General features: G+C 68.8%; 1 protein-coding gene across 1 annotated transcript; it reads right to left on the bottom strand.

Moving 5' to 3' along the window:
• Window positions 1-665: 665 nt before the first annotated feature.
• PLXNB3 (plexin B3) lies at window positions 666-13,463 on the bottom strand (the record flags this gene model as incomplete). Its single annotated transcript, XM_080795150.1, is given in 35 exon segments — window positions 666-1,088; window positions 1,375-1,449; window positions 1,562-1,637; window positions 1,705-1,769; window positions 1,964-2,111; window positions 2,311-2,471; window positions 2,655-2,849; window positions 3,140-3,256; window positions 3,343-3,446; window positions 3,653-3,980; window positions 4,187-4,253; window positions 4,467-4,645; window positions 4,767-4,990; window positions 5,070-5,170; window positions 5,330-5,517; window positions 5,519-5,563; window positions 5,565-5,732; window positions 5,818-6,057; window positions 6,213-6,408; window positions 6,517-6,693; window positions 6,953-7,083; window positions 7,677-7,782; window positions 8,070-8,221; window positions 8,414-8,583; window positions 8,667-8,760; window positions 9,106-9,222; window positions 9,305-9,430; window positions 9,538-9,652; window positions 9,742-9,850; window positions 9,946-10,102; window positions 10,268-10,397; window positions 10,889-10,989; window positions 11,075-11,203; window positions 11,837-12,016; window positions 12,429-13,463. Coding segments are annotated over 35 exon segments (5,811 nt in total). The 3' UTR covers window positions 666-983.
• Window positions 13,464-16,815: the final 3,352 nt, after the last annotated feature.

The following is a 16,815-nucleotide window of genomic DNA, read 5'->3' as shown; positions in this document are numbered from 1 at the left end:
GCAGAGGTGCCTGGACAGTGTCAAAGCCTGGCAACCTGCCCGCTCAGGACCCTAGTGCTGACACCGTGCGGCCTCCCTTCCACCTCCTTGTGGGAGGCACAGGGAACCACGCACTCTAGCCCTGTCCTCGGGGACCCAACAAGCCCACAGCTCTAACATGGGGCCAGGAAGCCTCGGCTCCCCAGAAAGGGGTGGGTGAGCTTCTGGGGTGGTGCAGGGCGTGGCTGGTGCAAGGCCTATAGCCTGATGGACCGGAGACCTCTTGGGCCACAGAGTGGCTGGGGTTGGGGGAGAGGTGCGGAGGCCTTGGGCAGCTGAGGGTCCTACCCAGCGCCCATCGGCACTGGTGTGAGGGTCCCGTGAAGGCTAAGGGGCACTTTTCTCTTTAGAAAGAGCACTCTGGCTGTGACCAGGAGGGAACGGAAGGCACAGTATGGAGATAGGAGGTCAGCTGGGGACTGTCAGGGAGTCAGAAGCAGAGGGGGCTTGGCAGTGACTGTGGTTAGCCCAAGGTAGGGGATGCTTGGTTCTGTGAGCCCTGGGCCAGGAAAGAATTGGTAGGGTGGGGTGGGCATACATGGAGGGGGGTGGGCCGGGGGAGGAGAGGGGAGAGCGGGGAGCAAGGCCTGGGAGCGCTGCGCAGGGAAAGGCAGGGGCCGGGGACTGGGCTTCTTCTAAAAAGATGTATTTCTATTTTATTTCCAGATGTGATTCTCCAGCAAGCAAATAAATACAGTGGGGAGGTGGGGGGGAAGAGGTGAGGATTACTATAAATTAGAAAATAGCCGGGTGGGGGAATGCAGGGCGAGGCGCAGGTGGGCGGGGAGGCGGCAGGGAGACCCGTGGCGGGCGGCACCCTGGCCGCTCTCCGCGGCCCCTCCTCAGCTGCTGGCTCCGTCTGGGGGTCCTCAGGTACTGCGGTGGGGGTTCCTGCTTGCTCTTGCCGCGGCTGCTGGGCCTCAGGTGTCCCTGGGGTTTGGCGCTCACAGGTCAGTCACCTTGTTCTCCACCAGGGCAGCGACCTGCTGCAGGCGGCAGGCCAGCTGCATCTTCTGAGCCACGGGGTCCTCCTCCAGGGCACCGATGATCTGCCCAGGGCACAGAAGGGCGCCCTGCCTGAGCCTCTGCCCTCAGCCTGTAGCCCAGGGCTGGGCAGCCCCGGACCACCGTCTCAGCGGTGGCTTGGGGATCGGCTGGGGCCGCCCCAGGCCTCCCCAGGCACCTGGACCGAGGCCACGCCTCTTCCCCCACCTGCGCCCTTCCTCTCCTCTGCCCACGTGGGCGTAGACACCTCCTTCCAGCCCCAGGGAGATTCCGGGGCCTCCCTCGGGCTCAGGGGGCATGCCCCTCCCCCTCCCGGCCGCCGGGCCTCACCTGGTCATAATACCTGTGGATGTGCTTGTACAGCTCCTGCAGAGCCTCCAGGCAGTGGGGAGCAGAGGCGTAGTTCTGGGGACCGTACATGGAGGGGTGAGGCTCAGCCCGGACCTTAAAGCCCACCCCCACCCCAGCGCGCGCCGCAAGGCAGAGGGCTGTGCCCCCTGGGCCATGCATGCCTTACCCCGGAGAGCTCAGCCAGCGCCGAGTTCATCTCCTGATAGCTCGCGGCCGAGCTCTGGCGGATGTCGGAGTAGTATCTGGCGGCGGAGACCCGGTTAGGGGCGGGCAAGGCCCGCCCCCCAGCCCCGCCGCCCCAACACGTACCTCTCCACCATCTGCTTGTAGCGAGGGATCTCGCGGGCATACAGCAGTTTGTTCACCGGGGAATCCTGCTCCGGGTAGGAGTGGGCCTGAGCGGGGAGGCGGGGGGAGCTCCGGCCCTGTCCCCCTCAACGCACCGCCAGTGCCCCGCGGCCCGCCCGCCTCCCCAGCCCGGCTCGGAGCTGTGCGCGGAGTTCTGTGGCTTCCTCCCTGAGCCCCTCCTCCTTGGGCCTCGGGCTGCCGATGCCAGCTCTGTGCTTACCCTGCCCACTTTATGCTCGGAGACGGTGCACGAGTCGATGAAGGTCTGGGCGATGACGGCGAGGACGGCGTCCACGTTGTCCGACACACGCACGTCAAAGATGAGCTGTGGCTTCTTCAGGGCGTTCACCCAGAACCGCAGCAGCAGACTGGGGACACAGGCCCGCCGCACGCGTCATCGGCCGGGCCGGACCCGTGTCCCGCGGGGGACTATCTGGCAAGTCCATGTCAGAAACGCAGGGCGGATGCCGCCAAGCTTGGGCTCCGGTCCTGGCCCTGTGGCCCCGCCCCCAGCGCGGCCGGCCCTTCCCCTCCCGGGCTCCGCCTGTCCTCCGCCCGCGCTGGTACCTGTTGGTCTTCCAGATGTGCAGGGTCTCCGGGTCCTCGATGCCGTGCTTGCCCGCCAGCTCGTCCAGGAGGTCGAACAGGTACTTGATGGCGATGGGCACGGGCCTGTTCACGCTGAGGATGGCCTGGAAGGTGTCATCCACGAACTTCTGCAGCGTGCCCTGGAAGGCAGGGGGCGCGGTGTGGGAGGCCAGTACGGGCCAGGGCCACGCTCCACGGGGGACTCAGGCCACCCAGCTAGCTCTCAGGACCACGCCCTCCCCCCAGCTCAGTCCTGGCCCCCGCCCCCACGGGCCTTCCCAGCCAGGGGCTCCCCTGGGGCGCAGCTCCCCGTCCACACCAACCTTCATGGACAGCAGGCGGGTGAGGTAGATCTCTGGGATCGCCTTGGCCCGCGCCCGCTCCCGGTCCCGCTCCCGCAGGCTGCCGCGCCGCGCCTTAGCTCCTTCTGGCTCCTCGGTGGCTTTCACCAGGTGCCAGAGGCGGACCCCACCCTCCTCACCATCCTCCAGCATGGGAACGTCTGAGGGCCCAGAAGTCTGGCCTCAGTCCTCGGCCCCTGTCCCCTGTCCCACACCACTGGCTGGGGATGCCCAACCCGCTCACCTAGCCGGGTGAGGCAGGGCGGCGGGAGTCTGGGAAAGCAGGGGCGAAAGAGCTCAGCTCAACACCCCGGGGCTCCCAGGGCTCTCCAACCAGGACAAGCTGCTGGCCTCGTCTGCCTCAAGTTCCTGGCCCAGCCTAGAGGTTGTGCTCGCCCCCTGGCAAGGTGTGGGGGACACCCAGGCAAGGCGGACGGCAGGACTGGGACTCCCGCCTGCCTGCTTCAAGCTCTGGGGCCATAAGACTCACTCTCCCCCAAGGGGCAGCTCTGGGCCAGGCTCTGGGAGACAGCACGTCCGTTGTGCAGCTGGGGGATGAGCCCCACGGTGGCTCCGTCCGGGACCTGGCGGGAAGGCGAGCGGAGGCTGGGCTCCTTCCCTGGCTGATGCGGAGGCCGGGGCAGCCCCCCAGCCCCCGGCCGCCCGGCACCTTGTAGTGCTGCAGGGTGTTAAGTCTCTTCCAGTGGTTCTGGGTCACCGAGGTCAGGTCCTCGTCAGACAGAGTTAGGTGGCCGGCAAGGCCCGAGCGCCACTCTGGGGGCGCCCGGGGAAGCCAGTGAGCCTGCAGCCTGTGCCCCGAGCCTGCACTGGTGGTGCATTCAGGGTGACAGGGCCCACGCTTCCCCCTCACCCCCACCACTCCACCGGCCCCCCTCCCCCTCCTGGCTGGGGCAGTGCGGGGCTGAGCACCTGTGGGTGGGGACAGCCCCAGGCAGGGATGGGCGGGTAGATTCTCTCACCGAGATCTAGGACATGCACTGAGGGCCTCTGGGAGAAGGGGGTGCCCTTGTAGACTTGGTCCAGCACCTTCTCTTTGACCTGGGTGATGGTGTCTGTGTCGAGCACCCGCGCGGGCACACGCTGCGTGGCGCTGCTCCCTGCTGCCCCGCCGGCCCCAGGGCCCACCAACACCATCAGCGTCAGGGGCCGGAAGTCCACATCCTCCCGAAGCAGGCGGCTGTCGTTCAGGGTCCGTTTGGCCTTGCCCGTCACAGCGTCCACGGGGCCCTTGTCCACCTGGTACTGTATGGCCCGCAGGAGCAGGTACAGCGGCTCCCCAGCCACCTCCTGCAGCGGGCACGACGGGGCAGGGAGGGGCGGTCGGCTGCTCGCAGGGAGGACGAGGATGGCTGGCCCCGGCCTCACACCCAGCCCTCCCCAAGGGCTCACACCCCAGGGCCCCTGGGGGAACGGGGGGCCCAGGTCAGCGGGGCCACAGGTGGCGGCTGTGAAAGGCGGCTAGGGGAGAAGGTGTCAGCCGGGCTGACCCTCACTTTCAGGAAGGCGTAGAGGCAGATGGACAGCCAGTTGGTCAGCAGCTTTTCCACCATGGTCTCCGTCCTGGAGGGAGTGGGCCCCAGGTCAGAGAGGGGGTGCTGCAGGGCGCCTGCCCCCGCCCCAGGCCCTGGGCTGAGCTTTTCCACCTGTCAGCCCTTCGTGCCCCCTGTCCCTGGTAAGGAGGCCCATCTACCTCCCTCCCACCTGCCCCGCCCACCCCTCCTCCGTGGGGAGCCCCTCCCCCCGCTTGCGGAGCGCATGGCCGGGTGCGCTGACCTGCGCAGCATGAGCTTGGGGTTCCTGTGTACGTAGTGGGCAGCCAGGTCACTGAGCAGTGTCCGCAGGATGTCGGTCAGGTACTCCAGCTTTCCGTGCAGCGCCAGGGACAGCAGGGAGGCCACGTGGCAGCGGTCCCGCTGGGAGAAGCCGGGCTGCCCTTCCAGGGTGCGGATGAGCTGGGGGGCAGGGCGCTGGCACTCAGGGGCGCCCCACGCAGCGCCCTGCCTTTGTGCCTGCCCAGCCCCACCGCCCGGCCCGCGCCCCTCCAGGCCCCCCGCCCGCCCGCACAGCCCTCACTGTGAGGAGGAAGAGCTTGCTGTTGAGCAGGTTGGAGAGCTGCGTGAGGCCCTGGCGCACGGGGACACGGCGGGCTTCTTCCCCGGGCCCCTCGAGGGCGGGCTGCAGCGGGCAGCTGCCATGCCCTGGGAAGAAGACGCGCTCGGCATAGGTGTGGTAGTCCAGGAAGGGGATCCCACTGGCCTCCAGGTCGCTGCTGAGGTCGGTCATCTCGGTCATCAGGTCTGCGGGCCAGGAGGCACTGATGTGTGGGCTCAGGCCCAGGTGGGTCCTCTGTCCCCCTCCCTGTCGCCCCCTCCCCACCTGTGAACTCCTTGCGGCACTGGTCGCCCACACCGATCTCTAGGTTCTCCAGCTGCACCAGAACCTTCTGATAGTCCCGCAGGGCCTGCTTGCTCTTGTGCCTGCGGCCCGGGAACCAGGTGTTAGCCACAGGCCCGAGCCGGCCGGGAGCCCGAGGCCACCAAGCCAGGGTGGCTGGCGGCCTGGAGGCCTGCCATGGTGCACCTTTCTGAAAGTGAGGAGGGCAGTGGGCACAGGCATGACAGGGAGGAGCCTCTCACCTGTACATGAGGCTGAGCAGCAGAACGGCGGCGATGAGCACGGCGGCGCCCATGCCCAGGCCCACCTGGGCCTCTACAGGGAAGGCAGACAGGGCGGGCTCGGTCTCGTACTGGACGGGGCCCAGGGCCAGGCGCACATTGCCCATCTGAACCTGGGGCGGGGGGCGGGCAGGGCTCCTGAGTGGGGGGCCTCTGGGGCCCTAGTGCCCAGCCAGCTCTGCACCCAGAGCCCCCCCCTCACCACGAACTGTGGCAGGGTCCCCGAGCCATTAGTGGGCTGCGGGGCCCGGGGCGGCGGCTCGCAGTACAGGTGGGTGAGTGTGAGCGTCTTCACCAGGCACTCGCCGTCGCCGATGTGCACGCGCACTTCCTCCTTGCTGATGCCCAGGTTGAGGCCCTGGCCCTGGGACAGAGAGCAGGGGCCTGAGCCGGGGCGCCCAGCCCCTGCCCGTGGTCCCCACGCAGAGGTGGCCCGCAGAAGCGCTCACCTCCACATCCAGGACGTTGCCCGGCTTGACACGGTAGGGGCGGGTGGGCTCCTCGCGGCTGAGGGGGGCCAGACGGGGGTTGGGCTGGTACAGGAAGTCCTGGCCCCCGCTGGCGCTGGCAAAGTCTATGTGCACATTGTCCAGGGCGAAGAAGACCCGCCGGGGGTGCGCCCCGTCTGGCACAGCGGGGCTATGGCACACCAGGAGGCTGGACGAGTTGACGGAACAGACCGTGGAGCACTGCGAGGCAGCGGGGCCCGGGACGAGGAGGAGGAGGGGTGAGCTGGGGCTTCCTCGCTCGCTCCCAGGGGCAAAACGGCCCCCCATCCGCACCCCGCCCCCCGCCCCGCCGCCCAGGCGCGACCGGCCCTGCTGCCTGCCCGTGGGGTGCTCACCTGCAGCAAGCCCCCCTCGAGCGGGATACAAGCCTGGGGGGCCGCGGCAGGGGCCCCACAGCTCCTGCTCGGGCTCGGATCCGGGGGCCGGGCTCCCCGCGCCTGCACCTCTGCCGTCGCCTCCAGCCACACGGACAGCAGGGGCTGCTGCACCACGTCCAGGCCGGTGCCCCTGACGCGGATCAGCCGCCCGCCCCTGCGTCGGGTCGCAGTCAGCAGCCACACGGGTGGCAGGCAGCCCGGCCCGGCCCCACCTCCCCGGGGAAGGAGCAGAGGCCGCCTGGAGCGCCAACCCGGTCCTCACCCCCGGAAGCTGACGCTCGGCTCGGCGGCCACGAGCTGGGGGTTGGCCGTGTACTGGAAGGGGCTGGCGAGCAGCGTGCGCTGGGCGTGGCCGAAGACCACGCGGACCACAGCTTCTCCTGGGCTGGCCTGGGACATGGTGTGGCACACGATGGCCTCAGGACACACCGGCTCCTGGCTGCGGGGGCGGGGGAGGGGGAACGGCTGTGGCATCTTGAGCTCTAGCCCGGGCCTGGCTACCCCACCAGAGACCCATGTTGCCTCCCTCAGTGAGGGCAGAGACCATTAGGGCACAGTGGCCGTTTCTCTTGGACTTTGACGGGGGCCTCAGGGAGCCCTGAACCCACCGCCCCCATGTACACAAGGGGGTAACGAGGCCCCCAGGGATACCCCCAGCTGACAGCCCCCAGCTTGGGACCGGGAGGAGAGATACTCACATGGGACAGGGCTGTTCACCCACGAAGGCGCTGATGTCGCCCCCTGTCTGGAGGTGCTGCCCGTGGATAGTGAGCCGGGTACCCCCCGCCTGGGGGCCCCACTGGGGACTCAGGCTCAGCAGGATGGGGTCCTGAGGGACAGAGCAGGCTGGGGTGCCGGACACTTGCTCCCTTAGGCTCTGGTCCCCAAGGCGCGGGGGCTTTATCCGGTGGGCCATAGCTGACCACACCCTCCTCCCAGAAGCCTCGCAGCTCTCCTCTGCCCTGAGGGGCTTGTCTCTCCTCACTGCGTCTCTGCCCCTCAGGATGGCCTCTTCCTCTGCCACAACTTACTCCTCCCAGGACCTCCCGAACTCTAAATCCTGAGATCCAATCGCCAACTTGGGGTGCTGCCGGACTCCTGATACTGCTCTGCCCTGCCTCCCGCCGCTCCCCCTGCACTTCCCGGCTTCGGCTAGTGCCTCAAGGTGTCCCCGTTCTCCCTCGGTCCCACCCGCCTGCCACACTGGCTGCCTCCGCTGTCCCACTGGTGTCCCTGGCCCCGTCCTCCACTTGGTGGCCGGGATGATCACTCAGACAGATCAGCTGGTTTTCCTTCTGGACACATGCCAGCTCGTCCTGCTACCCCGGGGCCAACTTTGAAATCCTCACTTAGATTTCCCTCCTCCCCCTTCCTCCTACTATGTCCTTCCTGCGTGGGAACCACCCCGGGGTGGGTGCTGACCTGGTAGGTGAAATGCTGGGTTGAGATGCCTGGTGGCCGGTTCTTAATGGCCACTTGGATGGGCCCTGTGGTGCCACTGGGGGCGGGAGCTGTCACACACACAATCCTGGGGAACGGAGGCCTGGGAGCTGCTCAGGGCTCCCAGGGACCAGGCCCGTCTTCAGCAGGAGCCGTGGGCCACGCGCCAGCCGCCACCCGGAGCTCCCACCTCCACCCCGCTGCCACCCCTCTCACTGGCAGCCCCCGCTTCCTTCCCCCGGCTCGTCTTCCTTTGGCGCTTCTGACCCAGGCCCACATTTCTTGGCTGCAAGCTCCCCTTCTCTCCGGGTAGCCGCTGCCTGAGGGCTTCTCCGGGAGGGCGTCCCTCAGCCCCTGGCAGCTCGGATGGCTCACCGGGCAGAGGTGCGGTAGAGAGAGGGCTCCGGGCTGCAGGGGCGGCCAGCCACCTTCACGGCATCTTGTACCTCAGCAAAGTCCCGGCCCAGGTTGGAGCCCTGGATGGTGAGGGCCAAGCCACCCTCGGGGGGCCCGGTTAGGGGCTCGACCTGCAGCAGGGAAGGGTGGCCCGAACCCACATCTGCTCTGCAGTAGGGGTACCCCACTAGCCAGCCTGGGGTGGGACTGAGCTGCCGGGGCTTAGGGGCCTGAGCAGGGTGGGTCTGACCCAGGTGAGGTTAGTACAGTGGGAGGGGGAGGGGCGGGGCCGATGGGGAGGAGGTAGGAGGCTGGGGGCTCACTGTGTCAATGCTGGGAGTGGGACACAGCAGCTCCACGGCCCCAGGGGGGCACAGAGGGCCATAGCGACAGGCAGGCTGGCCGTGGCTGCACCACACGCAGCCCAGACTCCCATTGGCCGCCTGGCAGCGGCTGCAGTCAGGGTGGTCCACGGCGCAGTCGTACAGGGTCACTGAGGAAGGTCAGGCAGGGCGCTGAGGCACTGCCCCCTGCCCCCCACCAAGTCCTACCTGCCCCTGCCGCCCCCAAGCTCACCATGGAGAGTGCGGGCGTTGTCCAGCCGTTGGCCCTTGCCCCGGGTGACATAGATGGGCACTGGGAGCTCCCGCTGCGCCATGGAGGGGCGGAACTGTGGGCAGAGGGTGGGGTCGGGCCGGGCCCAACTCTGGACAACCCTGACCCCTGTCTCCTCCAGGACACTCCTCCCAGAAGCGTTGCCCTTGTTCAGTGCCCACGTCTCCCACCGGACTGCAAGCCTACGGCAGAGGCTGGGGCGCCAGCGTCCTGCTGCAAACCCAGGGCCTGCACAGAGCCCGCCTTGTGAGGGACGACAAGATGCGGAGGGCAAGGAACAATCTGGGAGGCAACAGGTGTGGGGGCAGGAGAGAGGTGTGAGGGCCGCAGAGAGCAGCCGGGGGCGGGAGGGCCGCAGAGAGCAGCCGGGGGCGGGAGAGGCCGCCGGGTGGCCACACACCTGCTGGGCCTGGCAGTGGATGAGGCCCACGTCCCCCGCCATCTCCTCCAGAGAGGCCGGCAGCCTTCGAAGTTCCCCGGGCAGCTCCAGCCAGCAGTGGTAGGAGGCAGGCAGGCTCTGGGAGTGGACACTGTCAGGACTCCGGACGCGGTCAGCGCCCCCCCCCAACCAGCCCTCCCCATCTGCATGCCCCGCTCACTCCGAAATGCTGAAGGTTCCGCACACGCAGGGCCAAATGGCTCTCCCAACCCACGGGCACGAGGAGTGGACCGGCCAGGCCCTCCACTCGGGGACAAGCCCCTGGGCCACGCACCTGGACATCCACCTGCGGAAAGGAGACACTTTAGCCCTTTGGCAGGAGAGGGGGCTGGGCAGGGCACGCGTGGGGTGGGTGCGCGGCGGCGGCAGGGCGGCAGGGCGGGGCCCACCCACCTCCTGGACACTGTAGATGGTGTCCTCGCCCTCGGGGCAGTGCTCCCCGTACACACAGCGGCTGCTCTGGGAGCACCAGCGGCAGCGCCAGAGGCTGCTCACACAAGCGCGGCACCTGGAGGGGCGGGGGGCGGGGGGGGGGCTGCTCAGGCCGGGCGCCCTCGGGGCTCGCCGCCCCCCCCAGCCGCCAGGCCCAGCACTCACGGGGCTGCCGCCTCCAAGGCCTGGACGGCGCTGCAGTCGTAGAAGGAGAAGTTGGTGGTGGCCACGGCCACATCCTCAAACATCAGAGCCAGGGGCAAGGTGACGTGGTCTGGGAGGGGACGGTGGTGGCAGGGCGGGTCACGGGGCTCCTGCCCCTCCGGCTCCTGCCCCGGCCCCCGGCCCCCCACCCCAGGGGCTCCTCACCTGTGCCTGGAGGGTTCAGCGGCAGCTGGTCTTCGGGAGGGGTGACGCAGGCTACGTGGGGCCCTTCCACATGAGCCAAGCTGTCGTAGTCCCCAAAGGCACAATGGAAGTATTCATCCATGGCCAGGGTGGGCAGCCGGGGGACAGACAAGGTGACCTGGGACACACGTCAAGGAAAACAGCAGGCAGGGGCTCCTCGGTAGGGGCATGTGGTGGGTGTCAGCAAAGGAGAGGGAGCTCGGGCGCGGCGGGGTAGGAGCAGAGGCAGCGGGAGAGGAGGAAGATGACGGGGGCAGTAGGTGGGCAGCGGCGGGCAGCTCACCTGGCCCTGCTCCTGGCGGGGGCGGTGGGCCGGCAGCAAGCTCTGGATGTGCGGGCAGTGGCCGTCCTCGTAGCTCCACAGCCACTGGTTGGCCTGGGCTGCCCGCCCACACTGGCCCTTGGGGGTACACCTGTAGGGCCAGGGGCCATTGGGTCGGCATGTGGGTCTCAGGGTGCCCAGGCAATGGGTGGGGAGAGGGCTGGGAGGATGGCCCAGCTGGAGCACGTTACCCGGGTATGGGGGACAGAAAGGGACAGTGCTCATGAGGGATGGGCCAAGCAGATAGGGCCTTGCGGCCAAAGTGCGGGCTTTGGCCTTGACTGTGAGTAAGAGGGGGGCCGTTGCTGTGGAGGGGAGGGTTGCCATAAGGGGTTCCTGGAGCGGAAGTGGGACGGGAACAGCTGGGAGAGGCGGCAGGGCCCTGACCAGGGAGCGGGGCTGGGTAATGAGAAGACAGCAGCCTGGGCCGTGTGGGGCAGGATGGAGGGACTCCGCGGTGGCCCCGTACCTCCACCTCTGGAAGCCGAGCTGGCCTCCTGGCAGGCCTGAGGCTGCTTCCGGGGCGCCCTCCCCGCACACACCACCTGCTGGCCCAAGTCCGGACCCAGGCCCTGTGCTCACCTGCCTTGGAGGACACACCAGCCGCACAGTGGGTCTCGAGCCCGCAGGCAGCTGGCGCAGTCGGGGAACTGGGGGCAGGCAGCCACAGGCACCCGGGCCACCTGGATGGGCAGCGAGGGGCAGAGGTAGTAGGCGCTGGGCCTCGGGCCTCCTGTGCCCACCCCCCCCCCCAGGGACAAGCCTCACCTGCTGGGCAGTCAGGACATAGAGGTGGTGGCCACTGCTGTCCACCAGCAGGTCTGGGCTGATGGCTGAGCCCGGAGGCCCCACTTGCTGGGAGTGGTACACTTGGCCTTGGGAGCCATTGAGAAAGACCTGGAGGGATGACAAGGTCTGCTCTCAAGATTTGGGGTATGTGCCCTGCTCTTGGTTGGGGCTCCTGGGGAGCCTCCTGTGCCACAGGGCCAGCTCTCCTTCCTGCTATACCAGGGAGGCCAGGCTGGGCCACGGAGGGTGGGTCAGGCCCCTACGCCTCCTGCATGGCTCCCCTCCCCTCCCTCATTCGCCATCACCCAGCCACTCTGGGTAAGGACCTCAGTGCTGGGGCAGGAGGGCAGCTGCAGGGAGCCAAGCAGGAGGGGGCAAGGCTTGGCTTCGGAGAGACTTCTGGGGCCAGACTGGCTCTGGGACCAGGCACTGTCCACCCCCACCCTGTGGCATCCCCGCCCACCTTAACCGTCGGCTCCCACCATCGGCTGGAGCCCGGGCAGCCCTCCTAAGTTCTGCAACTAGGAGCCCCAGGAGGTGGCACCCAGCCAGCCACCCATGTGCGGCATGGCCTTTCGACCGGCTGGCGAGACACAGCCTGAGAGGTCAATGTACCTGGGGCTTCCCCGAGCTGCCGCAGGGCCGGGCCACACCCGGTCAAAGCAGCAAGGGTGGGCCCTGCTCGGCAGCCTAGAGGCCTTGGTGTTGGGGTCTGGGACCAGGGTAGGTCCCTCACCTTACCTTATGCAGCTGACCCTGGGTGTCCCCCAGGAAAGCAATCGTGTGCCCGTCTGTCTGGAGGCCTGCCACGGCGCTGATGGGCTGCTCGAGCTGCAGCACGGGCTTGGCCTCCAGGGGCTGGCGGCCAGCGATGGGGCTGGGGGTGTGCTCATCGCCGCAGGGGTATGACTCCGGGGAGTCCTGGATGGGCAGGGAGGGGAGGATCAGTCCCGGCAAGAGGCAGGAGGCAGGATGTACCTTCCCCGGGGCACAGAGCAAGCCCAGGCCGGAGGGTAGGGCCGGGGAGCCTTGCGGGGAGCAGGGCAGATTGGTCAGGGTCCCAGGCTCACGGCAGGACCGGCGGACGCTCCAGAGGCAGAAAGACTAAAAGAGGCGGGCCAAGAGCCGCTAAGGGCCCGCTCCTCCTTGACATCCTCTGACCAGGATTGTCACCCGACAGTGCCCAGCCCCCCACAGCCCGGACTAACAGGTAGCAGTCCCTGCCTCGGGGCCGAGACACGGTGCAGAGGGATGGGGACAGAGAGGCAGGCCAGGCCGGACGAGGCCGAGAGAGACAGCAGGAGCCGAGCCGAGGGTGAGCGGGGCCACTCACGGCGGGCAGGGCGACACAGCGGGACGTGACCCCGTACTCCACGGTGGCCTCCTCCAGGCCGCTGGGGCCCCGGCCGCCGGCCGTGTAGCACAGGCGCCGCGCGCGCTCCATGCTGCGGTCCAGCTCGGCCAGCGGGAAGGCGCACAGCGCGGGCCGGGCCCCGGCGGGCCCCGCGGCGAAGGCCGCCAGCAGCGAGCCGGGCGTGAGGGAGGCGGCCTGGATGAGGCCCTGGCCCCGGCAGGCGAGGGGCACCTCCACGTAGGAGTAGAGGTTGGCGTCCCCCAGGCAGACGCGGGCCACGTACGAGCGGTACTCGGCCTGCGCCCGGGCCCCGCGGCGGCGGAAGACGAAGTAGGCGGAGCGGGCGTCGGCGAAGGCCGCCACGTAGCTGTTGTTGTAGTCGGAGAAGTCGCCCACCACGAGGCGGCCCAGGCCCTCGCTGGAGAAGGGCTGCGGCCCGGCCAGCTGGCGCACGGTCAGGGGCGGCACCCCGCCCGACAGCTTGCCCGCCAGGCCCCTGGCCACCAGCAGGAGGTCCCGGCCCGGCGCGGCCACCACCAGGCCCACCGTGGCGACGCCCGGGGCGTTGGCGGCCACGAACTGCCCGTCGCCGGGGTCCTCGGCCCGGTACAGCACCCGCGCCACGTCCTCCAGGCCGCGCTTCTCGCACACGCCCTGGCGCGCCTGGCCGCAGGCCACCAGCTCCTGCGCGCGGCCGCTCACCAGCAGCAGCTGGTTCGTGTTGTCCGTGAGGCGCGCCTGCGGGCAGTCGGCCGGGTCGCGGAACGGCACGCAGTCGGGGCTGTCGAAGACCGGCCCGGTGACCGCCACCGCCTGGAGCCGCAGCTCGGGGCTGAGCTGGAAGAGGCGGTTCACGGCGCCCACGTAGAGCGTGCCGCGGCCCGGCGCCAGCGCCAGGTGGTTGAACGTGGTGTTGGGGGCCGAGAAGCGGTGCGCCCGCGGCGGGGGCGGCAGCGGCAGGCACAGCAGAAGCACCCGCAGGAGGCGGGGCCCCAGGGGACACCAGGGAGTCATCGCGCTCGGGCACCTGCGGGGAGAGCGGAGCCAAGGGAAGAGGAGCTGGAGACAGCGCGCGGGAGGGAGGGAAAGGTCCGGAAGAGCAACGGAGCCGAAGGGAAGGGAGAGGACGGAGAGAGAGACCGAGGGAGACAGAAAAGGAGCAGAGAGAGAAAGAGAGTCCAAGGGATGGGGGTGGGGGCTGGGGGGCACACGGTTGCCCGGGGAAAGAATTGCTTCCGTCTCCTTTTTATGCGTCTAGATTGTTGGAGGGGACACATCCTGAAGAGCCGTGGGGACACGAACGGAAGGACTCCGAGGGACAGAAGGGCAGTGCCGGAGACGGGAAAGGGCAGGAGAGGAAGACAGCACAGAGGAGAAGCAGGAGGCTCTGATGGGGGGAGACGGGCGAGACAGAGGGGTGGGCAGCCCCCAGGCGAGGGGGACGGGGTGGGGGCAGAGACAAGGACGAGGACAACCATGAAGGGCGCAAGGCCACCGTGCAAGGGGAGGGGGACAGCCACAGCACAAGGGACGTGAAGGGCAGGGAGAGAAAACTCGCCCTGGGCAGGCAGGGCCAGCTGTAAGGAGGGACCGCTGCCACAGGGGAGAATGAGTGCCACAGGGAGAAACTGAGGCAGCCAGAGAACGGTAGGCTAGAGGGCTGGGAGGCGGTCAGAGCAGGGGCTGCGGGAGACCTGAGGGCCAGGCGGAGTGAGGGCTGGGGGAGGCAATGGGGGGGGCCACGGAAAGGCAACACAAGGTGCAGGGCGAGGGGCAGGCCTGGGCCCCAGCCCCTGAGGGTGTTGATGGGGTGGCAGGAGAGAAAAGAGAAGGGGAAGCCTGCCTGAGGAGAGGACGGTCAGGGGGAGGGAGCAAGGCATGGGCACCCCCGCCTCCCCACGTGGAGCCATTCAGAGCTCAGACTAAAGGTATCTGCTGAGGGCCACGTGGGGGCCCCAAACCTCCTGAGAAGGCTTGCGTGGGGCCCCTGCGGACCACCTCCCAGCCGGGAGCCATTAGCCGCGGCCCCTGCTGGGCACCCTTGGGCCCCAGTTGGCTGCCAAGGTGACCAGCACAGAAACACACCCCGCACCGGGCAGGGCCCCTGGGTACAGGACCACAGAAAAGGGGACAGAAGCCAGGCCCTCAGTAGAGCTAGGGTCCTGCCCAGCTGGGCACGTGGGCACGTGCCAGCCAGGAGCAGGCCCGCTGTCACTCAGTGCCCCGCAGCTTGGCAGGCGTGCCAGCTGGAGGCAGAGCCCTGACGGAGGCCCAGACGGAGGCCCCAAGGCCCCTTATCTTGGGGACACAGACAGGAAGGTCAGGCCCAGCTTGGGGACGGGGGCATTTCCTCTCAACCCGGGATATCGGCGGCAGTGTCTGGGGGTTGTGGCTGAGGGGGTAGAGGTACACAGCACCAGGGGCCCCAGGCTCCCTGGGACTGCCTGGCCTGCGTGGCCTGGCCCCTCCCAGGGGCGTCTCTGCAGATAGGGGCCCCGGGCACTTACCGCCTCGGAGGGGAGCAACGGAGGGGTCTCCTGGGCGGTGTGGCACCAAGGGAGGCGCTTCTCCGTTCAGCGGGCTCAGGGCACTGGTGACGGGCACAGGACGGCTGTGGGGGGCATTGTCCAGAGTGGGAGGGAGACTGCTGAGGCTTGGCCCTGGGGGAGGAGGGAGGCCAGGGGGGCCAAGGGCCGGGTGGCTGGGCTCCCCCACAGCTGGCAGCTTTGTCCGTGGTGGCTGAGCCAAGGCAGCCCTGCCTCCACCCCGACAATGTCCTCTCTGTCCGCAGGCCCGGGCCAGGACTCACTGTCTGGTGCTCTTACCCCCACCCGGGCTCTTCTGGCCAGGGGGCTATTTGCCTCTCCCCACCCCCAGAGAGACACCCCCTGGGACCTGGGGACAAAGGACACGGTTTCTTCCAGCCAGAAAAATGAGACCCACACAGCCAGCCCCACCCCACTCCCAACCCGTGCCAGCCAGCGGGCTCCTCTCTGTGTCCCTCCCTCCCCGCCCCCCGTCCCTGTGAAGGGCACAGGGTAGGCCACTGAGCCTCCCCCCTCCCCGGGAAGGTCAAGATGCTGAGCCCCTGCAACGCCAGCCTCAGCCTCGGTAGCCTTGGTGCCTGGTTGAAGTGCCAGTCCTGGTCCTCAATGCCTGCCTTTGTCCAGGCTGGGGGCGGGGAGGTGCTGACAAAGGCAGCCCGTCCAGGAGACCGTCTTCCCCCCATCCCACATCCTTGGCCCGGAATATGACTGGCCAGAGAGCAAGCGACCTGTTTCCATCCAGTCCCGCCTCAGGGGACTTGGAAAGTCGTGCCAGGTACGGCCCTGCTGCGGAGGATGCTGCCGGACGAGGCACTGGACGGGGTGGGGGGCGTGGCCCCCAGGAACCCTGTGCTTGGCTCAGGCATGGCAACTGGCTGCCAGCTGTTCCCTTCCCCCTCCCCCCGGGGAAACACCATCCCAGGATGGGCCTCAGGCTCCCCTCCCTGCCTGGGGTGCTGAAGGGGGTGGGGAAGGGAGTGGCAAGTGGCAGCTGGCTGTCCTGCCCACCCCCCAGGGCACCATCTGCACATGATGCAGGCAGAGCTGGGGGCCCTGGCCTGGGGTGCTGGGACAGGTGCACTCGGGTTGGGGTCCCCGCTTTCTCCATGGTGCATGGCAGTAGCGGGCTCCAGCAGCAGGCTCTGGGCTCCAGGGTGAGGTGGTGGCAGCCGTGGGGCTCACTGCCACCTGGCTGGGCCGGTTGGGTGGCTGTGGGGGTGGGGAGCCAGGCGGGCCTCCTCCCTACCCTGGGCCCGGCCCCTGGCCCCCAGCCCTGCCAGCTTTCCCATTTGGGGTTAAAAGCCTGGGGGTCCTCCCTCCCACCTCCAGGGCCACAGCCTCAGGGGGGAGCATGTCCCTAAGTCATCAGGAGCTGGGGTCTCAGGGCTTGGACTGGTGCCCGAGGGCCTTTGCCCTGTCGGGCAAGTGGGCTCTGCAGACCCTGGGCTTCTCCCGGGTCCCAGCACGCCCCGAGGCGGTGCCCACGACCCAGCGGCCCTCGCACCCCGCACCCTCGCCGGCCCCAGCTCCTGCCTACCTGGGTGGGCCGCTGGCAGGGGCTGAAGAGCAGCTGGCAGTGCCAGAAGTGCGTCCCCGCAGAGCCCCGGCCTCCGTCCCCACAATGCAATCGCGCCCAACCCGACTTATCCTGGCGGGGCAGGCCGGGCTGCCCAGCCCCTCCCTGCCCGCCCATTTGCCTGACGGTGCCGGGCAGGGCGCTGCTGCCCTCTGCCGGCCATGGTGGGCACGACGCAGGGCCGGCCATGCGCACCTGGCTGGGGCAGGTGAGAGCGGGGCCGCACCCCCAGCTGGGCGGGTAG

The sequence above is a fragment of the Martes martes genome (genome assembly GCF_963455335.1).
Source record: "Martes martes genome assembly, chromosome: X".
NCBI lineage: Eukaryota > Metazoa > Chordata > Mammalia > Carnivora > Mustelidae > Martes > Martes martes.
This window is presented reverse-complemented; position numbering and strand designations above follow the sequence as displayed.